The sequence below is a fragment of the Oncorhynchus tshawytscha genome, linkage group LG30 (assembly GCF_018296145.1).
Source record: "Oncorhynchus tshawytscha isolate Ot180627B linkage group LG30, Otsh_v2.0, whole genome shotgun sequence".
NCBI classification, from domain to species: Eukaryota; Metazoa; Chordata; class Actinopteri; order Salmoniformes; family Salmonidae; genus Oncorhynchus; species Oncorhynchus tshawytscha.
Genome location: NC_056458.1, coordinates 46,308,511 through 46,334,011, shown reverse-complemented (window position 1 = coordinate 46,334,011; position 25,501 = coordinate 46,308,511). Strand labels below are relative to the sequence as shown.

Sequence of the window (25,501 nt, the reverse complement as noted above, 5' to 3'; positions counted from 1 at the left end):
TTAAAAGGTTTGACCATCCAGATCGTTATAATGATGATTTAAAAGGTTTGACCATCCAGATCGGGATAATGATGATTTAAAAGGTTTGACCATCCAGATCGTTATGATGGTGATTTAAAAGGTTTGACCATCCAGATCGGGATAATGATGATTTAAAAGGTTTGACCATCCAGATCGGGATAATGATGATTTAAAAGGTTTGACCATCCAGATCGGGATAATGATGATTTAAAAGGTTTGACCATCCAGATCGTTATGATGGTGATTTAAAAGGTTTGACCATCCAGATCGGGATAATGATGATTTAAAAGGTTTGACCATCCAGATCGGGATAATGATGATTTAAAAGGTTTGACCATCCAGATCGGTTTACACTTCATTGATATCCAGATACAACGCGTTGTTGACTACCTTCAGAGGTGTTCAGGAAGATCTGATCACAATGTGTCTTTTTAATCGTCTACACCTGTCTTAGAATGTGGGCACAATAAGGATGTGGATCAGGACAAAGGACACATGTTAGCACCAGGTATAAACGGGGCTATAGAGTGTCTCAGTCAGAGTAATTGCTAAACTGAGATCATAATGAACATGTGGGGGGATTTGAACCTAGATCAGAATTCCTACTGAGACACTTTGTGAATATGGATCCTGGACATGCCCAATCATGTCCCTTTTTTAATTTATTTTTTACGTTATTCACCAGCTAAGAGAGTGTGTTTAAAGGGCATTAAATGAAGGCTGGGGAGAGAAGCTAAGACTGGAATACTGAGTGGAGTTGTCAGTAAATCTACTGTAAATAATCTCCCTTCTTCTTCTTATGTGTCACAAAGGGTTAATACCTAACAACTATGTCCATTGTGGCTAACCTGTCAACTGTCTACCATAGATGAAAAACAGGCTACTGTTATAGCGTGATGACAGCCTGTGTGACCTCGTCCCACAGCTTCCAATCATAGAGAAGTAGTCTGGTTCATGGTGCTTGAGGATGCAGCCTACAAGGACTGAACTCTGTCCTCCATGTTAAGGCAGAGGAGGCTTGTAGAAGGAGCTCGAAATTGTACTGGAGACATGATGACAACACCAGGCAAACACTGGACGATTGGGACAGCCAACGCCAGGGGCCTCTGGATCCTTGTGCTTGTCAGGTGAGGGAGGCAAAGCGGGCTGGAGGCGGACCCCAGGGTGGTGTTGACCCCAAAAAGACCAATCACCACGGGGCCTCTGGCCACTACTTAAGGCCTGTGCGGTAAAGCCAGCCCCTCTAGCCCGTAAACTTCTCTCTTCTCTCCTCTTGATCAGTCATCTCTGTCCGGACAGAACCATAGCATGGTGAGTAAGTCTGCTGCCTCCCGTGATGGTTGTACATGGGGGGGTTTTTCAGAGAGGATGGGGTCATTTTACAACTGTTAAACGGTGAAATAATTGACAGAATTGTTCAGGTAGTAAATTACCCAGCAGCAGTCGGTAGTATCATTTGGTTCCAGATGTGTTGTGTCATAAATATACATGGATTTATTAATTCATATGTGTATTGTATTGTATTGTGTGAACTCTGATTTGGAATGATGTACTTTAACAGCAGTTGGGGATTCTGTTGTACACCTCACATGTAACATGCCCACAAATAAATGAGAACTTGTTCTCAACTTGCCTACCTGGTTAAATAAAGGTGAAATAAATAAATAAAATGTAAGGAATAACACAATCGAAGGTTTCTGATATATTAGGGGGGGAAACATGTTTTCCACGCATCGAAGATGATTAGATTTTCATGTTTCTCTGCAGACTACCTACACAGATAAAGGGGAGAAGGTAAGTCCATCGTCATTATTTCTTCAGTGGTGGATCTTTGAGTTGATGATGATGGATGATAAGGAGAAATGTTCACGTGCTCTGGTTCTTTGGGTTACGACTTCTGTCTTAATGACAAATGACAAACAAGCGGACTAACCATCCATATGGAGAGGGGAGTTTGTGAACATACAATTTTTTTTGATATAGTATTATTATTATTAATTTTGATATAGTATTATTATTAATTCGATATAGTATTATTATATATTTTTATATAGTATTATTATTAATTTGATATAGTATTATTATATATTTTTATATAGTATTATTATTATTTTGATATAGTATTATTATTTATTTTTATATAGTATTATTATTCATTTTTCATTCCCTTTTTCCCCATTTAGCCCGAGAAGGGAAAATTTGTAAAGTTCCACCACGTGACCTTTTGGGTGGGCAATGCCAAACAGGTGAGTCTTTAAAGTCCCCCCCCCCCCCAAAAAATAGACTGAAGATAAATGGAGACAAGTTATCCATCATATCCGATCACATCCACAATATGCTGTATGAATTTCTTTGACATGGCGTGACAACTTATTATTGGTTTATACCACCATATATTTATACCACATTCTCAGCCTCGCAATGAGTAGCACTCGATGAGAGCTGGACAACATGCACAGCACTACCCTGCCGCCCCTAAGGATAACACATTGTCCTGAATGGACTTTGCTTTCTAAAGGGAGGCTAGCTCAGGTCATTGCTCTTCTGCTAGTTGACATTAGGCTTCCTCTCTGTGAAACAAACTGAGGTAACAGTCCAGAACGGGAGACATGTTTATCTATCTTTCTGAAAAAGCACAAAAATGTTCCTGAACTTTATAGCCATATATTGAACTGACAAATGGACTAATGTAGTAAAAACCAGGGTTGGGTCATTTATAGTTAAATCAGTCAATACAGGGAGTGATTTTAATTTAAAATTCAAAAAATTGATTTAATACATTTAAAAACCCAGCTTCTCCTTTTCAGTTTTTGAGAAGATATTTAAAATATATGGCCTTTTTTTTTCCAATTATTGAATTGGAATTTCAGTTTTTTTCCCCTGAATTGACTGACTTCAATTAGAATTGACCCCAACCCTGTTGAAAACTATGACACAGTTAGAGGTATATCATTTCTGTAATAGCTGACTTAATCTTCGCGGAACCAGAGGCAACAGGTGGGAGTTTACTGGGTAAACAAAAAGTTAGCAACTTCAAAAGGCCTAAAAGTTCAACTTCAAAAGGCCTAAAAGTTCACGTAAAAGTTCATTCAACCGCACTATGAAAGCATATGAGTCACATGCTTACGTACAGGGTTGAGCAATCGCGCACACACACACGCACGCACGCACGCACGCACGCACGCACGCACGCACACACACACACACACACACACACACACACACACACACACACACACACACACCAGTGTCGACATCTTGTGTATGGGTTATGTATGGGTTATGTATGGGTTACTAATATGTTATATATGGGTTATGTTTGGGTTATTAATATGTTATATATGGGTTATGTATGGGTTATGTATGGGTTATTAATATGTTATATATGGGTTATGTATGGGTTATTAATATGTTATATATGGGTTATGTATGGGTTATTAATATGTTATATATGGGTTATGTATGGGTTATTAATATGTTATATATGGGTTATGTATGGGATATTAACATGTTATGTATGGGTTATATATGGGTTATGTATGGGATATTAATATCTTATATATGGGTTATGTATGGGATATTAATATCTTATATATGGGTTATTAATGTGTTATGTATGGAATATTAATATGTTCAGTATGGGATATTAATGTGTTATGAAATCCTTGTGAATTCTCTATGCAGGCGGCTGTGTTCTACTGTGACAAGATGGGCTTTGAGCCAGTGGCCTACAAGGGTCTGGAGACCGGCAGCCGAGAGGTGGTGTCCCATGTCATTAAACAGGATAAGGTAGTGTACCCACTTCTGCAAACGTAGAACCGCCTTTCTCTGACCCACATTAAAGTCTTCTTAGTCCCAAGACTAGACAAGGCTGTGTCTGGGGAAACTGGCCCGTGATTGGTCTAGAGCTTTTAAAACTCCAACGTTGACTGACTTTAATACCTTCATCAGATGAAGTATCGACCTCGTTGTTCTTTATTCCTCCCCCCCCCAGATATTATTTGTCTTCGAATCTGCTCTGAATCCAGGAAATGAAGGCAGGTTTCTTCTTCTCCTAGTCAACATCTTTAAATGGCTACATTTCTGATATAGACCTGGTATGAAAGATCAACCGTCAGTCATATACGTTTTCTTTTCTCTCAGAAATGGGGGAACACTTGATGAAGCACGGGGATGGGGTCAAAGACATTGCTTTCCAAGTGGAGGACCTTGAATTCTTAATCAAGGTGAGTAAAAAATACTAAAGTAATCTTGTTCAACCTTTTTTTCTGTTAGTTTCAAGGGAGGTGGGTAGAGGGTAGACTAGAGGGTGGAGGGTAGAGGGTAGACTAGAGGGTAGAGGGTAGACTAGAGGGTGGAGGGTAGAGGGTAGAGGGTAGAGGGTGGAGGGTAGACTAGAGGGTGGAGGGTAGAGGGTAGACTAGAGGGTAGAGGGTAGAGGGTAGACTAGAGGGTGGAGGGTAGAGGGTAGACTAGAGGGTGGAGGGTAGACTAGAGGGTAGAGGGTAGACTAGAGGGTAGAGGGTAGACTAGAGGGTAGAGGGTAGAGGGTAGACTAGAGGGTGGAGGGTAGAGGGTAGACTAGAGGGTGGAGGGTAGACTAGAGGGTAGAGGGTAGACTAGAGGGTGGAGGGTAGAGGGTAGACTAGAGGGTAGAGGGTAGAGGGTAGACTAGAGGGTGGAGGGTAGAGGGTAGACTAGAGGGTAGACTAGAGGGTGGAGGGTAGAGGGTAGACTAGAGGGTAGAGGGTAGACTAGAGGGTAGAGGGTAGACTAGAGGGTGGAGGGTAGAGGGTAGACTAGAGGGTAGAGGGTAGAGGGTAGACTAGAGGGTGGAGGGTAGAGGGTAGACTAGAGGGTAGACTAGAGGGTGGAGGGTAGAGGGTAGACTAGAGGGTAGAGGGTAGACTAGAGGGTGGAGGGTAGAGGGTAGACTAGAGGGTGGAGGGTAGAGGGTAGAGGGTAGAGGGTAGAGGGTAGACTAGAGGGAGGTGGGTAGAGGGTAGACTAGAGGGTAGAGGGTAGACTAGAGGGTGGAGGGTAGAGGGTAGACTAGAGGGTAGAGGGTAGACTAGAGGGTGGAGGGTAGACTAGAGGGTAGAGGGTAGAGGGTAGACTAGAGGGTAGAGGGTAGACTAGAGGGTGGAGGGTAGAGGGTAGACTAGAGGGTAGAGGGTAGACTAGAGGGTAGAGGGTAGACTAGAGGGTAGAAGGTAGAGGGTAGAGGGTGGAGGGTAGAGGGTAGACTAGAGGGTAGAGGGTAGACTAGAGGGTAGAGGGTAGACTAGAGGGTGGAGGGTAGAGGGTAGACTAGAGGGTAGAGGGTAGACTAGAGGGTAGAGGGTAGACTAGAGGGTGGAGGGTAGAGGGTAGACTAGAGGGTAGAGGGTAGACTAGAGGGTAGAGGGTAGACTAGAGGGTGGAGGGTAGAGGGTAGACTAGAGGGTAGAGGGTAGACTAGAGGGTAGAGGGTAGACTAGAGGGTGGAGGGTAGAGGGTAGACTAGAGGGTAGAGGGTAGACTAGAGGGTAGAGGGTAGACTAGAGGGTGGAGGGTAGAGGGTAGACTAGAGGGTAGAGGGTAGACTAGAGGGTGGAGGGTAGAGGGTAGACTAGAGGGTAGAGGGTAGACTAGAGGGTGGAGGGTAGAGGGTAGACTAGAGGGTAGAGGGTAGACTAGAGGGTGGAGGGTAGAGGGTAGACTAGAGGGTAGAGGGTAGACTAGAGGGTAGAGGGTAGACTAGAGGGTGGAGGGTAGAGGGTAGACTAGAGGGTAGAGGGTAGACTAGAGGGTGGAGGGTAGAGGGTAGACTAGAGGGTAGAGGGTAGACTAGAGGGTGGAGGGTAGAGGGTAGACTAGAGGGTGGAAGGTAGAGGGTAGACTAGAGGGTAGAGGGTAGAGGGTAGACTAGAGGGTGGAGGGTAGAGGGTAGACTAGAGGGTAGACTAGAGGGTGGAGGGTAGAGGGTAGACTAGAGGGTGGAGGGTAGAGGGTAGACTAGAGGGTGGAGGGTAGAGGGTAGACTAGAGGGTAGAGGGTAGACTAGAGGGTGGAGGGTAGAGGGTAGACTAGAGGGTGGAGGGTAGAGGGTAGACTAGAGGGTAGAGGTAGACTAGAGGGTAGAGGGTAGACTAGAGGGTGGAGGGTAGAGGGTAGACTAGAGGGTAGAGGGTAGACTAGAGGGTGGAGGGTAGAGGGTAGACTAGAGGGTAGAGGGTAGACTAGAGGGTGGAGGGTAGAGGGTAGACTAGAGGGTGGAGGGTAGAGGGTAGAGGGTAGAGGGTAGACTAGAGGGAGGTGGGTAGAGGGTAGACTAGAGGGTAGAGGGTAGACTAGAGGGTGGAGGGTAGAGGGTAGACTAGAGGGTAGAGGGTAGACTAGAGGGTGGAGGGTAGACTAGAGGGTAGAGGGTAGAGGGTAGACTAGAGGGTAGAGGGTAGACTAGAGGGTGGAGGGTAGAGGGTAGACTAGAGGGTAGAGGGTAGACTAGAGGGTAGAGGGTAGACTAGAGGGTGGAGGGTAGAGGGTAGACTAGAGGGTAGAGGGTAGACTAGAGGGTAGAGGGTAGACTAGAGGGTAGAGGGTAGAGGGTAGAGGGTGGAGGGTAGAGGGTAGAGGGTAGACTAGAGGGTAGAGGGTAGACTAGAGGGTAGAGGGTAGACTAGAGGGTGGAGGGTAGAGGGTAGACTAGAGGGTAGAGGGTAGACTAGAGGGTAGAGGGTAGACTAGAGGGTGGAGGGTAGAGGGTAGACTAGAGGGTAGAGGGTAGACTAGAGGGTAGAGGGTAGACTAGAGGGTGGAGGGTAGAGGGTAGACTAGAGGGTAGAGGGTAGACTAGAGGGTGGAGGGTAGAGGGTAGACTAGAGGGTAGAGGGTAGACTAGAGGGTAGAGGGTAGACTAGAGGGTGGAGGGTAGAGGGTAGACTAGAGGGTAGAGGGTAGACTAGAGGGTAGAGGTTAGACTAGAGGGTGGAGGGTAGAGGGTAGACTAGAGGGTAGAGGGTAGACTAGAGGGTGGAGGGTAGAGGGTAGACTAGAGGGTAGAGGGTAGACTAGAGGGTGGAGGGTAGAGGGTAGACTAGAGGGTAGAGGGTAGAGGGTAGACTAGAGGGTGGAGGGTAGAGGGTAGACTAGAGGGTGGAGGGTAGAGGGTAGACTAGAGGGTAGAGGGTAGAGGGTGGTAGTTGGAGGGTGGTGGATAGAGGGTGGTGGATAGAGGGTAGAGGGTGGTGGGTAGAGGGTAGGGGGTGGTGGGTAGAGGGTGGTGGGTAGAGGGTGGTGAATAGAGGGTGGTAGGTAGAGGGTAGAGGGTGGTGGGTAGAGGGTGGTAGGTAGAGGGTAAAGGGTGGTGGGTGGTGGATAGAGGGTGGTAGGTAGAGGGTAGAGGGTGGTGGGTAGAGGGTGGTGGGTGGTGGATAGAGGGTAGAGGGTGGTAGTTGGAGGGTGGTAGGTAGAGGGTGGTGGGTGGTGGATAGAGGGTAGAGGGTGGTGGGTAGAGGGTAGAGGGTGGAGGGTGGTGGGTAAGAGGGTGGAGGGTGGTGGGTAGAGGGTAAGAGGGTGGTGGGTAGAGGGTAAGAGGGTGTAGGGTGGTGGGTAGAGGGTAGAGGGTGGTGGGTAGAGGGTAAGAGGGTGGTGGGTAGAGGGTAGAGGGTTTTGGGTAGAGGGTAGAGGGTTTTGGGTAGAGGGTGCTGGGTAGAGGGGGTGGGTAGAGGGTGGAGGGTGGTGGGTAGAGGGTGGTGGGTAGAGGGGGTGGATAGAGGGTGGTAGGTAGAGGGTGGTGGGTCGAGGGGGTGGGTAGAGGGTGGTAGGTAGAGGGGGTGGGTAGAGGGTGGAGGGTGGTAGGTAGAGGGTGGTGGGTAGAGGGGGTGGATAGAGGGTGGTAGGTAGAGGGTGGTGGGTAGAGGGTGGTAGGTAGAGTGTGGTGGGTAAGAGGGTGGTGGATAGAGGGTGGAGGGTAGAGGGTAGAGGGTGGTGGGTAGAGGGTGGTGGGTAGAGGGTAGAGGGTAGAGGGTGGTGGGTAGAGGGTGGTGGGTAGAGGGTAGAGGGTAGAGGGTGGTGGGTAGAGGGTGGTGGGTAGAGGGTGGTGGGTAGAGGGTGGTGGGTGGTGGGTAGAGGGTGGTAGGTAGAGGGTGGTTGGTAGAGGGTGGTAGGTAGAGGGTGGTGGGTAGAGGGTGGTGGGTAGAGAGTGGTAGGTAGAGGGTAGAGGGTGGTGGTAGAGAGTTGAATAGATTCAACTGAAATGTGTCTTCCATGTTTAACCCAACCCCTCTGAACCAGAGAGCATTCGTAACAGGTTAACTGCCTTGTTACTGGCCCAACTCTCCTAACCGCTGGGCAGGACTGAATGAACCTGGTTCCCTCTCTGTCCCTTTTCAAGGTTAAACAGAGGATAAACTCTGTTCTCGGTCCAATGCCCCAAGAAGAAATCTGCTGTCATTGAATGTGCAGAGAGACAGCAACCTTTCCCTTACTTTCTCTCCCATCATTTCATTTCCCATCATAGGTGGTGTGATAACCGGGTAGGTGGAGTGATAACCGGGTAGGTGGAGTGATAACCGGGTAGGTGGAGTGATAACCGGGTAGGTGGAGTGATAACCGGGTAGGTGGAGTGATAACCGGGTAGGTGGAGTGATAACCGGGTAGGTGGAGTGATAACCGGGTAGGTGGAGTGATAACCGGGTAGGTGGAGTGATAACCGGTTAGGTGGAGTGATAACCAGTTAGGTGCTTTCTCGGTAATGTGTACTGGCTATCTGTCCTGTGACTGTATGCAGAAAGCTAAAGAGCGAGGAGCGGTGGTGGTCAAGGAGCCTTGGATTGAGCAAGATAGCTACGGCAAAGTCAAGTGTGCTGTCGTTCAGACGGTAAGTCGTCTCTCTGTCTCTCTCTGTCTCTCTCTCTCTGTCTCTCTCTCTCTCTCTGTGTCTCTCTCTGTGTCTCTGTCTGTCTGTCTCTCTCTCTCTCTGTGTCTCTCTCTCTCTGTCTCTCTGTCAATTCAATTTCAATTCAATTCAATTCAATTCAAGGGCTTTATTGGCAAGGGAAACATGTGTTAACATTGCCAAAGCAAGTGAGGTAGATAATATATAAAGTGAATATATAAAGTGAAATAAACAACAAAAATTAACAGTAAACATTACACATACAGAAGTTTCAAAACAGTAAAGACATTACAAATGTCATATTATATATATATACAGTGTTCTAACAATGTACAAATGGCTAAAGGACACAAGATAAAATAAATAAGCATAAATATGGGTTGTATTTACCATGGTGTGTGTTCTTCACTGGTTGCCCTTTTCTCGTGGCAACAGGTCACAAATCTTGCTGCTGTGATGTCTCTCTGTCTCTCTCTCTCTCTATGTCTCTCTCTGTGTCTCTCTCTGTGTCTCTCTGCCTGTCTCTCTCTCTCTCTCTCTCTCTCATTGTACATACATTTGACCTGATGCAGTTGAGGTACTGTAATTCTTAATGAAAAGCTTCCTTACCCATCTTCCTCTAGTATGGTGATACAACACACACTCTCATTGAGTACCTGAGTCCCTACAAAGGCCTGTTTCTGCCCGGATACAACGCGCCTGTGGTAAAGGACTGCCTGCTACCCAAACTGTGAGTTTCACTCACACACGATGATTTCTAAAAAGCACAGTTTACATTTTCTCTCATCTTAATTCAACACAAAAGGTATCCGTTTTTATAGGATCAAGTCACTAGTGTTTTGTATGCATTGACAGCTCAGTCAGGTCTCGTATGCCACAGACACAGTCAGACATACTCACCCCCCCCCAACTATCTCTCTCCAGGCCGCCAGGACTCCTGAACTTCATCGATCACATTGTGGGAAACCAACCAGATGATGCAATGGTGCCCGTGTCAGACTGGTGAGTGTCCCTGTAGGTCTCACAGCTGGCAGAGCATAGAGACGAGGGGACCAAGGGGAAGAATAACATCTAGGACCGTTGTCTTTACATAAAAACACTGCGGCAGGGTGGCCTAGTGGTTAGAGTGTAGGGGCGGCAGGTAGCCTAGTGGTTAGAGTGTAGTGGCGGCAGGTAGCCTAGTGGTTAGAGTGTAGGGGGCAGGTAGCCTAGTGGTTAGAGTGTAGGGGCGGCAGGTAGACTAGTGGTTAGAGTGTAGGGGGCAGGTAGCCTAGTGGTTAGAGTGTAGTGGCGGCAGGTAGCCTAGTGGTTAGAGTGTAGGGGCGGTAGGTAGCCTAGTGGTTAGAGTGTAGGGGCGGTAGGTAGCCTAGTGGTTAGAGTGTAGGGGCGGTAGGTAGCCTAGTGGTTAGAGTGTTGGGACGGCAGGTAGCCTAGTGGTTAGAGTGTAGTGGCGGCAGGTAGCCTAGTGGTTAGAGTGGAGGGGCGGTAGGTAGCCTAGTGGTTAGAGTGTAGGGGCGGTAGGTAGCCTAGTGGTTAGAGTGTAGGGGCGGTAGGTAGCCTAGTGGTTAGAGTGTAGGGGCGGTAGGTAGCCTAGTGGTTAGAGTGTAGAGCAGGCAGGTAGCCTAGTGGTTAGAGTGTAGTGGCGGCAGGTAGCCTAGTGGTTAGAGTGTTTGGGCGGCAGGTAGCCTAGTGGTTAGAGTGTAGTGGCGGCAGGTAGCCTAGTGGTTAGAGTGTAGTGGCGGTAGGTAGCCTAGTGGTTAGAGCGTTGGACTTGTAACTGAAAGGTTGCTAGATTGAATCACCTAGTTGACAAGGTAAAAATCGTTCTGCCCCTGAACAAGGTAGTTAACCCACTGTTCTCAGGCCGTCATTATATCAGTAAGAATTTGTTCTTATCTGACTTGCCAAGTTAAATAAAGTTAAAATAACATAAAAACACTGCAGGTTCATAGAAATCCACAACACTGTTGTTTTCAGATCTAGGGTAAGAGTTACTCTTATATGAGGAAAAAAGCAGTCAAGATATGGAAGAGGAAATATAATCCTTTAGAGTCTATTGACGCACCCCTGCGTCAATCTAAGTAACATATATATGTTTTTTAAATCACCATCAAAATCCGCCAGTTTAAGCTAGAGATAACTTTATTTAGATATCTGTTTGTTTTTTTGCTATGTCTCAATTCACCGTATCCTCCTACAAAAAAAACTAACATGACCCCCCCTCTGTGGAAAGATGAGACTGTCACCAACACAATGACCCTAACCCTATCCTGTGTGTTAAGACTACTGAGACCCAGAGTTTTGAGAGATGCACTGCTAGTTAACGGAACCACTCTGTTAACGGAACTACTCTGTTAACGGAACCAATCTGTTAACGGAACCAATCTGTTAACGGAACCAATCTGTTAACGGAACCACTCTGTTAACGGAACCAATCTGTTAACGGAACCACTCTGTTAACGGAACCACTCTGTTAACGGAACCATTCTGTTAACGGAACCACTCTGTTAACGGAACCAATCTGTTAACGGAACCACTCTGTTAACGGAACCAATCTGTTAACGGAACCACTCTGTCAACGGAACCACTCTGTCAACGGAACCACTCTGTCAACGGAACCACTCTGTTAACGGAACCACTCTGTTAACAGAACCAATCTGTTAACGGAACCAATCTGTTAACGGAACCACTCTGTTAACGGAACCACTCTGTTAACGGAACCAATCTGTTAACGGAACCACTCTGTTAACGGAACCACTCTGTTAACGGAACCACTCTGTTAACGGAACCAATCAGTTAACGGAACCATTCTGTTAACGGAACCATTCTGTTAACGGAACCACTCTGTCAACGGAACCACTCTGTTAACGGAACCAATCTGTTAACGGAACCAATCTGTTAACGGAACCACTCTGTTAACGGAACCACTCTGTCAACGGAACCAATCTGTTAACGGAACCACTCTGTTAACGGAACCACTCTGTTAACGGAACCAATCAGTTAACGGAACCATTCTGTTAACGGAACCACTCTGTTAACGGAACCATTCTGTTAACGGAACCATTCTGTTAACGGAACCACTGTCTCCAGGTATCAGAACTGCTTGCTGTTTCACCGGTTCTGGTCGATAGATGACAAACAGATCCACACACAATACAGCGCCCTGAGGTCCATCGTAGTGACCAACTATGAGGAGACCATCAAGATGCCAATCAACGAACCTGCTCCTGGCGTGAAGAAGTCGCAAATCCAGGTCTGTCCCCTGACCTTTAACCTCTTTGTGTGTGTACTTGTGCGTGTCAGGGGAGGACGGCTCATAATAATGGCTGGAATGGAGTAAATGGAAAGGTCTGAAATATGTTATAAGTGTTTCATTCCATTCCATTGATTCCGCTCCAGCCGTTACTACAAATCCGTCCCTCCATTAACCTCTTTCAGCTAGGGGGCACTATTTTTATGTTTGGAAAAATAACGTTCCCAAAGTAAACAGCCTATTTCTCAGGACCAGATGCTAGAATATGCATATAATTGACAGATTAGGATAGAAAACACTCTAAAGTTTCCAAAACTGTCAAAATATTGTCTGTGAGTATAACAGAACTGATATTGCAGGCGAAAACTGAGGAAAATCAAACCAGGAAGTGGCTTCTATTTTGAAGGCTCCATGTTCCATAGCCTGCCTTCGCTCCATTTAAAGGGATATCAACCAGATTCATTTTCCTATCGCTTCCTCAAGGTGTCAACAGTCTTTAGACATAGTTTCAGGCTTTTATTTTGAAAAATAAGCGAGAAAGATAACATCGCTGTTACGGTCGTCGTATGAAGGAGAAGGTGAGGACCAAGGTGCAGCGTGGTATGTGTCCATATTTATTTAAATGAACACGGAAATAACAAAAAACAACAAAGCGGAACAAACGAAACAGTTCTGTCTGGTGCAGACACACAAAGACAGAAAACAATCACCCACGAAACACAATAGAAAACAGGCTCCCTAAATATGGTTCTCAATCAGGGACAATGATTGACAGCTGCCTCTGATTGAGAACCATACCAGGCCAAACACAGAAATAGCAAATCATAGTTAAACTAACATAGACAACCCTCCCAACTCACGCCTTGACCATACTAAAACAAAAGACATAACAAAAGAACAAAGGTCAGAACGTGACAATCGCGTCGGGGGATAGCTGGGTGTTTGCATGAGTTTTGCTCAACACAGTGGGGCAGCCATTGACTCTCCCTCTCCTACTGACTAAGAGACAGTGCCGGTTGATAGATTATCGATTTATATATTTTAAAAACACCCTGAGGATTGATGACAAAAAACGTTTGACGTCTTTCTGTGGACATTAAGGATATTTGGAATTTTCGTCTTTGTTGTCGTGACCGCTCGAGCCTGTGGATTTCTGAACATAACGCGCCAAACAAACGGAGGTATTTTGGATATAAAAATAATCTTTATGGAACAAAAGGAACATTTATTGTGTAACTGGGAGTCTTGTGAGTGAAAACATTCGAAGATCATCAAAGGTAAGCGATTATTTTTATTGATTTTCTGATTTTCGTGACCAAGCTACTTTGATGCTAGGTGTTCATAATGTTTTGTCTAGTGATCGATAAATTTACACAAACGATTGGATTGCTTTCGCTGTAAAGCACATTTTCAAAATCTGACACGACAGATTAACAAAAAGCTAAGCTGTGTTTTACTATATTGCACTTGTGATTTCATGAATATAAATATTTTTAGTAATATTATTTGAATGTGGCGCTATGCAATTCAGCGTTTGTTGATGACAATTATCCCGCTACCGGGCGTCAAGAAGTTAAAGGAGCAACTAAAATCAAATCAAATCACATCAAATGTTATTTTTCACATGCTTAGAAAAACAACAAGTGTTAGACTAACAGTTAAATGCCTACTTATGGACCTTCCCAACAAAACAATTCACGAAGAAAAAAAGAGAAATGATCATAAGTAGGTGTCACGTGATGCTGCGAAGCAGGGTGGTTGTCTGAAAGGAGCCTCCCGATAAAACGCTTCCTATTTGCTCAAAGTTCGATAGAATAGTCCATTTAGTAGAATTGTTTTTGAGGGGTAATTTACTTTTATTTGTTTTATCAAAGTTTTTCAACAATATCTGCGTTGAATTCAGCTTCAACGCGTACAGTACATGTAGCACAATCGCTAGCGCAGCGACTAACAGGGCTAGCTCTGTTGCTAGAACTTCAGCAAGCTTGACGTTGAAAGGTCAGAAAACAGAACACAGCTTGTTGTCGGCCTTGCAATCAACCCTACAGTAGGTCATGCAAGAAATGGGTAGAGTCAGCACCATTCTTGAATCTCTTGAACCGGATGTCTCTCAGGTCAAGCAATCTCCGATGGATATGCAAGGAGGTGTATCGGTCATGTTACAGAGGATAGATAGAGGCGGAGGGTCGGATCTCAACACTGGAGGACAACCGACTGATCAAGAAAGCAGATTATAACTAGAAACTGTATGAGGATCTTCACAGAAGCGTGCAGGACGCAGCTAACCGAGACAGGCGCCACAATTCAAGATTATTGGGGTCAAGGAAGAATCTGGAGGATGGCAAGCCACGGGAATGCGTCAGACTAATTATCTTGAAGGGTCTTTTGGATGGATTTGGACAAATCCGAGCTTCTAACAATACCACACAAGAATCAGCCGCCCAGACCGATCATCCGCTTTCTCAGGGAGAGAGGGAGAGAGAGAGGGAGAGAGGGAAAGAGGGAGAGAGAGAGAGAGAAAGAGAGGCTAAAAGTTGGAGCTGCCGCTTTCAAGGAGCAGGACACTAATCCGGATGCTTATAAGACATCCCACCATGCCCTCAGACGAACCATCAAACAGGCAAAACGTCAAAACAGGACTAAGATTGAACATACGCCGAATACAACAGGTGTAGACCTTACAGTGAAATGCGTAACCCTCTACAACCCTAGTCTGGAACCAGGTGAGTGTTCCCTACATAACCCTAGTCTGGAACCAGGTGAGTGTTCCCTACATAACCCTAGTCTGGAACCAGGTGAGTGTTCCCTACATAACCCTCTATAACCCTAGTCTGGAACCAGGTGAGTGTTCCCTACATAACCCTCTATAACCCTAGTCTGGAACCAGGTGAGTGTCCTTACATAACCCTAGTCTGGAACCAGGTGAGTGTTCCCTACATAACCCTCTATAACCCTAGTCTGGAACCAGGTGAGTGTTCCCTACATAACCCTCTATAACCCTAGTCTGGAACCAGGTGAGTGTTTTTTATTGTTTTAATTTAATAACAATTTTCTTAACTATATTTCTTGAATTGATTGTTGGTAAAGGGCTTGTAAGTAAGCATTTCACGGTAAGGTCTACACCTGTTGTATGCGGCACATGTGACAACATTAGAGCTCTGTCAGAGTGACCATCAGATTATTGGTCATCTCCCTGACCATGGCCCTTCTCCCCTGATTGCTCAGTTTGGCCGGGTGGCCAGCTCTAGGAAGAGTCTTGGTGGTTCCGAACTTCTTCCATTTAAGAATGATGGAGACCACTGTGTTCTTGGGGACCTTCAATGCTGTAGAATGTTTTTGGTATCCTTCCCCAGATCTGTGACATTGACACATTTCTGTTATCCTGGCACCACACTGCCAGGTCTCTGACATCCTCCCTGTAGGCCGTCTCGTCGTCGTCGGTGATCAGGCCTACCACCGCAGTGTCGTTGGCAAATTTAACGATGGTGTTGGAGTTGTGCGTGGCCACGCGGTCGCGGGTGAACGGGGAGTACAGGAGCGGGCTGATCACGCATCTGAGGGGCCCCCGTGTTGAGGGTCAGTGTGGCGGATTTGTTGTTACCTACCCTCACCACCTGGGGGAAGCCCATCAGTAAGTCTAGGATCCAGTTGCAGAGGGAGCTGTTTAATCCCCAGGGTCTTTAGTTTAGTGATGAGCTTGGACAGCACTATGGTGTTGAATGCTGCACTGTAGTTAATGAACAGTATTCTTACATAGGTGTTCCTTTTGTCCAGGTGGGAGAGGGCATTCTGAAGTGCAATATAATATATATCTGTGGATCTGTTGGGGCGGTATGGGAATTTGAGTGGGTCTAGGGTGTCTGGGATGATGGTGTTGATGTGAGCCATGACCATCTTTTATTAACATTTCATGGCTACAGATTTGACGAGGTGATAGTCATTTAGACAGGTTACCTTGGCGTTCTTGGGCACGGGGATTATGGTGGTCTGCTTGAAACATGTACCTATTACAGACTGGGTCAGGGAGAGGTTAAAAATGTCAGTGAAGACACTTGCCATCTGGTCAGCGCATGCTCTGAGTACGGGCCCTGGTAATCCGTCTGGGCATTGTGAATGTTAACCTGCTTAAACATCTTACTGACATTGGCTACGGAGAGCATGATCACACAGTCATCTGGAACAGCTGATGCTCTCATGCATGGTTCAGTGTTGCTAGTATCGAAGGGAGCATAGAAGAGCATTTTGCTCATCTGGTACGCTCGCGTCACTGGACAGTTTGGGACTGGGTTTCCCTTTGTAATCCGTAATAGTTTTATATATATAATATATAATATAATAGTTCCTTGAGTGTTTGCAAGCCCTGCCACATCCGATGAGCGTCAGAGCCGGTGTAGTAGGATTTGATCTTGGTCCTGTATTGACGGTTCGTCGGGGTGTTTTGCACGATTTCTTATAAAATACCGGATTAATGTTCCACTCCTTCAAAGCAGCAGCTCTAGCCTTTAGCTCAGTGCGGATGTTGCCTGTAATCCATGGCTTCTGGTTGGGACATGTACGTATTGTCACTGTGGCGACGACGTTGTCGATGCACTTATTGACAAAGCCGGTGACTGATGTGGTGTCCTCCTCAATGCCATCGGACGAATCCCGGAACATATTCCAGTCTGTGCTAGCGAAACAGTCCTGTAGCTTAGCATCCGCTTCATCTCACCATTTCCGTATAGAGCGTGTCACTGGTACTTCTTAATTGAGTGTTTACTTGTAAGCAGGAATCAGGAGGATAGAGTTATGGTCGGATTTTCCAAATGGAGGGCGGCGGAGAGCTTTGTATGCGTCTCTGTGTGTGGAGTAAAGGTGGTCTAGAGTTTTTTCGCCTCTAGTTGCACAGATGACATGCTGCTAGAAATAAATAAGGTCAAACGGATTTCAGTTTTCCGGCATTCAAGTTACTGGCCACTAGGAGCGCCGCCTCTAGATGAGCATTTTCTTGTTTACTTATGGCCCTATACAGCTCTTTGATTGAGGTCTTAATGCCATCATCAGTTTGTGATGGTAAATAGACAGCTACAAATAATATAGATGAAAACTCTCTTGGTAAATAGTGTGGTCTACAGCTTATCATGAGGTATTTTATCTAGCCGCCTGTGTTTATGTGTGTGTCCGGATTTTAACTTGATTGTGGCCTTATTTCAACAGGAGTATTGTGACTACAATGGAGGGCCTGGTGTCCAGCACATCGCCCTGAACACATCCGACATCATTCAAGCTGTAAGTGAATCATATATTTTCTGGCGAAGAAATAAATACAACATTACAGTGCCTTCAGAAATGATTCATACCCCTTGACTTATTCCACATTTTGTTGTTACAGCCTGAATTCAAAATAGATTAAATCGATTTTTCACCTCACCCATCTTCACACAATATATCATAATGACAAAGTGAAAACATTGTTTTAGAAATTTTTGCAAATTTGTTGATAATGAAATACAGAAATGTCTAATTGACATAAGTATTCACACCACTGTGTCAATACTTTGTAGAAACACCTTTAGCAGCAATTACAGCTGTGAGTCTTTCTGGGTAAATCTCTAAGAGCTTTCCACACCTGGATTGTGCAACATTTGCCCATTATTGTCTAAATTCTTCAAGCTCTGTCAAATTGATTGTTGATCATTGCTAGAGAACCATTTTTACATTTTCAAGTAGATTTAAGTCAAAACTCTAACTCGGGAATATTGACTGTCTTCTTGGTAAGTAACGCCAGTGTAGACTTGGCCTGGTGTTTTAGGTTATTGTCCTGCTGAAAGGTGAAGGTGAAATAATCTCCCAGAGTCTGGTGGAAAGCAGACTGAACCAGGTTTTCCTCTAGGATTTTGCCTGTGCTTAGCTCCATTCTGTTTCTTTTTTTTATCCTGAAAAACTCCCCAGTCCTTAATGATTACAATAATACTCATAACATGATGCAGCCACCACTTATAATTGAACATATGGAGAATTGGATTTGCCCCAAACATAACACTTTATATTCAGGAAAAAAAACTTTAATTGCTTTGCACACATTTTTTGCACTATTACTTTAGTGTGTCACGTAGAGTAGTGCAAATGCTGCCCGCGGCCAGTGACGGACTTCCTTGTTGCAAAGGCACTAAAGTAAAGTTTTATTCAGGTTTCCTTCTTTTCACTCTGTCAATTAGGTTAGTATTGTGGAGTAACTACACTGTTGTTGATCCATCCTCAGTTTTCTATCACAGCCATTAAACTCTAACTGTTTTTAAGTCACCATTGGCCGCATGGTGACATTCCTGAGCAGTTTCCTTCCTCTCCGGCAACTGAGTTAGGAAGGAAGCCTGTATCTTTGTAGTGACTGTGTGTATTGATACACCATCCAAAGTGTAATTAATAACTTCACCATGCTCAAAGGGATATTCAATTCTTATTTGTTTATTTACCGATTAGGTACCCTTCTTTGAGAGGCATTAGAAATCCTCCCTGTGGTTGAATCTGTGTTTGAAATTCACTGCTCGAAATACATATATTGTATGTGTGGTGTACAGAGATAGTCATTCAACAAAATCATGTCAAACACTATTGTTGCACACAGAATGGAATTTATTATGTGATTTTGTAAAAGCAAATTTTTATTCCTGAACTTCTTTAGGTTTGCCTTAAAGGGTTGAATACTTATTGACTAAAGACTTTTCAACTTTACACATTTTATTAATTTGTAAACATTTTGGAAAAACATAATTCCACTACGACATTATGGATTATTGTGTGTAGGCGTTACCCAACACTCTCAATGTAATCCATTTTAAATTTAGGCTGACGATACTGAAAAAGTCAAGGGGTGTGAATACTTTCTGAAAGGTACTGTATATCAGTTGACTATTTACAATCCATGCAGATTCATAGCTTTAAAACTTCTTCAGGATTGGTAGGTCCCCTGCGGGACGGTTGAGCTAACGTAGGCTAATGCGATTAGCATGAGGTTGTAAGTAACAAGAACATTTCCCAGACATATCTTATATGGGCAGAAAGCTTAAATTCTTGTTTGCTACTGTAAATTGGACAGTGCAGTTAGACTATTACAGTGAAAGAATACCATGCTATTGTTTGAGGAGAGTGCACAGTTTTGAACATGAAAAGTTATTAATAAGGAAATTAGGCACATTTGGGCAGTCTTGATACAACATTTTGAACAGAAATGCAATGGTTCATTGGATAAGTCTGAAACTATGCATGTACACTTCTAGTGGCCAAAATTTAGATTGCACCTGGGCTGGAATAATACATTTCAAAGATGATGGTACAAAAAAAAAAAAAAAGATAGTTTATTTCTTTGCATTATCTTTTACCAGATCTAAAGTGTTATATTCTCCTACATTCCTTTCACATTTCCACAAACTCCAAAGTGTTTCTTTTCAAATGGTACCAAGCATATGCATATCCTTGCTTCAGGGCCTGAGTTAGGGCAGTCATTTTAGGCGAAAATTGAAAAAAAAGGGCCCGATCTTTAAGAGGTTTTAACGGAGACATTCTAAATAAGCAAGCACAGGCAAGACTTGCCCTTAGACATAGCTGTTTACTCCTCCTACTCCATGGCATACAGCTATGTCTCAGGGCAAAAGCAAGCCATTGGAGATACTGCATAACCATCAGCTTCATTCACCCCGTCTTCTTCTCTTGAGTTAAGCAAGTAGTGACAGGCTAAAGATCATCTACCCTGTCTTAAAACAGATCGTGAACCTCCGAGCCCGGGGGATGGACTTCCTGGCAGCCCCTGATGCTTACTATGAGAGCCTGAGGGAGAACCTCAAGACATCCAAGATCAAGGTGAAGGAGGACCTCAAGAGGCTACAGGTATATAGAGTGTCATGTCTTTAATCACATACTGGGGCTCTTTCTCAATTCATCTTTCTTCGATTCCTCACATCCTCGCCTCTCGATCCTTTCTCAAAACGTACTGAAGGAAAAAGTTCCTTCCCTCTGACCATTTTAAGAAGCAAGGCACAAGGAATCGAGGACAGACAACTTGAGAGAGAGCCTGAGTGTAATTTAAATCAGAGCCAATACTTTAAGCTCAGTGTCCAAATGTCCTTATTCATTCTCTCTCTGTCTGTCTTGGCTGAGTCAAGGAACTGAAAATCTTAGTTGACTTCGATGACAAGGGCTACCTGCTCCAAATCTTCACCAAACCCGTGCAGGACCGACCAACCCTTTTTTTGGAAGTCATTCAGCGTCACAACCACTTTGTAAGTGATACTAGGAGACCAGAAGTCAATTAGCTTTCCCTCTGATTACGAGGGATTCTCAAATACCTTTAATTTAAAAACCACAAATGCCAGATTCTCTCTCTCTCTCTCAGCCCTTTATGGGGGAGTGTAGTCCAATAGCCCCCATTTCTCTCTCTCTCTCTCTCTCTCTCTCTCTCTCACACACAGCCCTTTATAGGGGGAGTATAGTTCAATAGCCCCCATATCTCTCTCTCTCCCTCTCTCTCTCTCTCTCTCTCTCTCTCTCTCTCTCTCTCTCTCTCACACAGCCCTTTATAGGGGAGTATAGTCCAATAGCCCCCATTTCTCTCTCTCTCACACACACACACACACACACACACACAGCCCTTTATAGGGGGAGTATAGTCCAATAGCCCCCATTTCTTTCTCTCTCTCTCTCTCTCACACACACAGCCCTTTATAGGGGGAGTATAGTCCAATAGACCCCATTTCTCTCTTTCTCTCGCACACATACACAAAGTCACCACATGCCCTTGTAAGTTCCTAAAACCGGTGTGTTCGCTCGCGCGTGTTAACACCTGTTTACCGGCTGCCACCCAGGGCAAACACGAGACAGAGTCATAAACGATAAGGAAATCTATCACAGGTGCAGATTAAAGACCGACTGTAGCAGAGAGACCTGGAACTGAGGTAGAGTTGTGGATTGGGTTTCACCCTGTTCGTTTGGGTTTCTAACCAAGTGGGGCGGCAGGGTAGCCTAGTGGTTAGAGCGTTGGACTAGTAACCGGAAGGTTGCAAGTTCAAACCCCCCAGCTGACAAGGTACAAATCTGTCATTCTGCCCCTGAACAGGCAGTTAAACCCACTGTTCCAATGCTGTCATTGAAAATAAGAATTGGTTCTTAACTGACTCGCCTTCTTAAATAAAGGTAAAAAAATATATATATTTTAAGAAAGTCCCCTCTCTCTACCTGTTAGAACAGGCTCCATCAGTCGGCGTTTCACAGTCTAGTGATGTGATTGGTTATGCCTGAAACTCATGTGCAGGGGATTGGTTGAAACTCAAAACATGTAGGTACACCACACCAAAGGAACCGTGGGCGAAACCGCCAACATGTTTCTCGGTCTCTACCGTCTTGATCTTTTTTTATTACACTTTCAAATATTTACATGATTTTACTTGGAATGAAATGTTCTGAGGCGAGCTGGCGTTTGAACATACAATTCTGTACTCTCTCAGTGATTTCATACTTTCAGCCATTACAAATGACACGGATCTCTGAATGGGGGAGCGGCAGGGTAGTCTAGTGGTCAGAGTGTAGAGGGGCAGGGTAGTCTAGTGGTCAGAGTGTAGAGGGGCAGGGTAGTCTAGTGGTCAGAGTGTAGAGGGGCAGGGTAGTCTAGTGGTAGAGTGTAGAGGGGGGCAGGGTAGTCTAGTGGTTAGAGTGTAGTGGGGCAGGGTAGTCTAGTGGTTAGAGTGTAGTGGGGCAGGGTAGTCTAGTGGTTAGAGTGTAGTGGGGCAGGGTAGTCTAGTGGTTAGAGTGTAGAGGGGCAGGGTAGTCTAGTGGTTAGAGTGTAGTGGGGCAGGGTAGTCTAGTGGTTAGAGTGTAGAGGGGCAGGGTAGTCTAGTGGTTAGAGTGTAGTGGGGCAGGGTAGTCTAGTGGTTAGAGTGTAGTGGGGCAGGGTAGTCTAGTGGTTAGAGTGTAGAGGGGCAGGGTAGTCTAGTGGTTAGAGTGTAGTGGGGCAGGGTAGTCTAGTGGTTAGAGTGTAGTGGGGCAGGGTAGTCTAGTGGTTAGAGTGTAGTGGGGCAGGGTAGTCTAGTGGTTAGAGTGTAGAGGGGCAGGGTAGTCTAGTGGTTAGAGTGTAGTGGGGCAGGGTAGTCTAGTGGTTAGTGTAGAGGGGCAGGGTAGTCTAGTGGTTAGAGTGTAGAGGGGCAGGGTAGTCTAGTGGTAGAGTGTAGAGGGGGCAGGGTAGTCTAGTGGTTAGAGTGTAGAGGGGCAGGGTAGTCTAGTGGTAGAGTGTAGAGGGGGCAGGGTAGTCTAGTGGTTAGAGTGTAGTGGCGGCAGGGTAGTCTAGTGGTTAGAGTGTAGTGGGCCAGGGTAGTCTAGTGGTTAGAGTGTAGTGGGCCAGGGTAGTCTAGTGGTTAGAGTGTAGTGGCGGCAGGGTAGTCTAGTGGTTAGAGTGTAGTGGGGGCAGGGTAGTCTAGTGGTTAGAGTGTAGTGGGGGCAGGGTAGCCTAGTGGTTAGAGTGTAGGGGCGGCAGGGTAGCCTAGTGGTTTGAGTGTATTTGCGGCAGGGTAGTCTAGTGGTTAGAGTGTAGAGGGGCAGGGTAATCTAGTGGTTAGAGTGTAGGGGGCAGGTAGTCTAGTGGTTAGAGTGGGGGCAGGTAGTCTAGTGGTTAGAGTGTAGTGGGGCAGGGTAGTCTAGTGGTTAGAGTGTAGAGGGGGCAGGGTAGTCTAGTGGTTAGAGTGTAGAGGGGCAGGTAGTCTAGTGGTTAGAGTGTAGAGGGGCAGGGTAGTCTAGTGGTTAGAGTGTAGTGGCGGCAGGGTAGTCTAGTGGTTAGAGTGTAGTGGCGGCAGGGTAGTCTAGTGGTTAGAGTGTAGGGGCGGCAGGGTAGTCTAGTGGTTAGAGTGTAGAGGGGGCAGGGTAGTCTAGTGGTTAGAGTGTAGAGGGGCAGGTAGTCTAGTGGTTAGAGTGTAGGGGGCAGGTAGTCTAGTGGTTAGAGTGTAGGGGGCAGGTAGTCTAGTGGTTAGAGTGTAGTGGCGGCAGGGTAGTCTAGTGGTTAGAGTGTAGTGGCGGCAGGGTAGCCTAGTGGTTAGAGTGTAGGGGCGGCAGGGTAGTCTAGTGGTTAGAGTGTAGAGGGGCAGGGTAGTCTAGTGGTTAGAGTGTAGGGGCGGCAGGGTAGTCTAGTGGTTAGAGTGTAGGGGCGGCAGGGTAGCCTAGTGGTTAGAGTGTAGGGGCGGCAGGGTAGTCTAGTGGTTAGAGTGGGGGCAGGTAGTCTAGTGGTTAGAGTGTAGGGGGCAGGGTAGTCTAGTGGTTAGAGTGTAGAGGCGGCAGGGTAGTCTAGTGGTTAGAGTGTAGGGGCGGCAGGGTAGTCTAGTGGTTAGAGTGTAGGGGCGGCAGGGTAGTCTCGTGGTTAGAGTGTAGGGGTGGCAGGGTAGCCTAGTGGTTAGAGTGTAGTGGCGGCAGGGTAGTCTAGTGGTTAGAGTGTAGTGGCGGCAGGGTAGTCTAGTGGTTAGAGTGTAGGGGCGGCAGGTAGTCTAGTGGTTAGAGTGTAGGGGGCAGGTAGTCTAGTGGTTAGAGTGTAGGGGGAGGGTGGCCTAGTGGTTAGAGTGTAGGGGGGGCAGGTAGCCTAGTGGTTAGAGTGTAGGGGCGGCAGGGTAGTCTAGTGGTTAGAGTGTAGGGGCGGTAGGGTAGCCTAGTGGTTAGAGCGCTCAACTAGTAACCGGAAGGTTGCAAGTTGAAACCCCCGAGCTGACAAGGTAGAAATCTGTCATTCTGCCCCTGAAGAGGCAGTTAACCCACTGTTCCTAGGCTGTCATTGTAAATAAGAATTTGTTCTTAACTGACTTGCCTAGTTAAATAAAGGTAAAATGAACTGATGATGTAACAGAGCTTTAATAAATACATTGTGTGTGTGTGTGTGTGTGTGTGTGTGTGTGTGTGTGTGTGTGTGTGTGTGTGTGTGTGTGTGTGTGTGTGTGTGTGTGTGTGTGTGTGTGTGTGTGTGTGTGTGTGTGTGTGTGTGTGTGTGTGTGTGTGTGTGTGTGTGTGTGTGTGTGTGTGTGTGTGTGTGTGTGTGTGTGTGTGTGTGTGTGTGTGTGTGTGTGTGTGTGTGTGTGTGTGTGTGTGTGTGTGTGTCCCACCACAGGGCTTCGGGGCAGGAAACTTCAAGTCTCTGTTCGAGGCCATTGAGAAGGACCAGGATGCTAGGGGCAACCTCACCGTTTACAACTAATATCACACCACCATTGTACGGCCACACCAACAAAGCCAAGTTCAATACGTTGTACTGAATGTCCGATGTTGTAGGGCTTTGCTTAAAGAGATTTAGAACAGAGATGTAGCACCTATTTTGATAAATGTATGGGACAAGTTGTTGAAAGCAATTACAAAAGCAATCTGTGAAATGTCTCTATTCTACGATCAATGCGATTAAATGCCTCAGCTTTCCACCTTTTATCTTTTGTAAGTTAAATGGCAGAATATATCTCGCCAGTGGACTACACAATGATAATTCTGATATATATCTCGCCAGCGGACTACACAATGATAATTCTGATACATGTCTGAATAATGTACATTTAATTGAATGACCTAGTTTTACAATGGGATTTGTCAGATAAATACAACAACAACATTTTTTTTTACATACAATTTAGACCATATTCAGCACCAGAGGTTTTTACTTCAAAATAATTTATTTGCATATAATTGGAATGAAGCCAGGTGGACACATCTGTGATGGCACATAGATTCATATAGATATTGTTTCTATACAGAAAACTTGTAGTATTTTTCAAAACCTGGTCCGAAAAAAAAAAAAAAAAAATGGATAAATATATTAGTAAATAAATATATTAGTGACATATCACCATATTGAAATGTTCTATTATATATAAAATACAACACTTTATTTCATTTATGTTTTTGTCTTTCTCTTTTTGTACACAAAGTATCCAAAAATATACTGACAGATCCCTTCCGTTTCCATGGGGATCGTGTTCTGATAGGAAAAAAAAAAGGCCATTTCAGCTCAGTATGCATTTGAAGAAAAACAAAAAAACAATAATCAAAAACAGAAAAGGACACAAAAAAAGGATAATAAAATCACCCAACCAAAATGTTTCAGGGATGTTTCATAGATTTTGAAGTGTTATATTTCATTGTACTGGTCATCGCCATAGTTATATTGTTCTGATTACTTTCCCGTTGAGTTTCAGCAAAAGTGCTGGTTGGTTGTGATTTAGTCATTTTCAGCTCAGGCTGTAGCCTGGAATGCAGAACATTTTTACAATGTTTGTTTTTGAAGGGAAACATTTGTGGGCGCAGTGTTCAGTCTGGTTTAACCAGGCTATAGGGGGCTGTTCAGTCTGGTTTAACCAGGCTAT

At 45.3% G+C, this 25,501-nt stretch overlaps 1 protein-coding gene across 1 annotated transcript; it reads left to right on the top strand.

The window, feature by feature from the left end:
- Positions 1-1,251: 1,251 nt before the first annotated feature.
- On the top strand, positions 1,252-24,563 carry hpda (4-hydroxyphenylpyruvate dioxygenase a). The gene is made up of 14 exons (XM_042309190.1): positions 1,252-1,332; positions 1,789-1,815; positions 2,205-2,267; positions 3,706-3,810; positions 4,016-4,058; positions 4,165-4,247; positions 8,795-8,884; positions 9,526-9,632; positions 9,827-9,904; positions 11,993-12,155; positions 17,352-17,423; positions 19,896-20,018; positions 20,294-20,410; positions 24,262-24,563. The coding sequence occupies exons 1-14, from the start codon at positions 1,330-1,332 to the stop codon at positions 24,346-24,348; spliced, it is 1,161 nt and encodes a 386-aa protein (XP_042165124.1). The 5' UTR covers positions 1,252-1,329; the 3' UTR covers positions 24,349-24,563.
- The last annotated feature ends 938 nt before the right edge of the window (positions 24,564-25,501 follow it).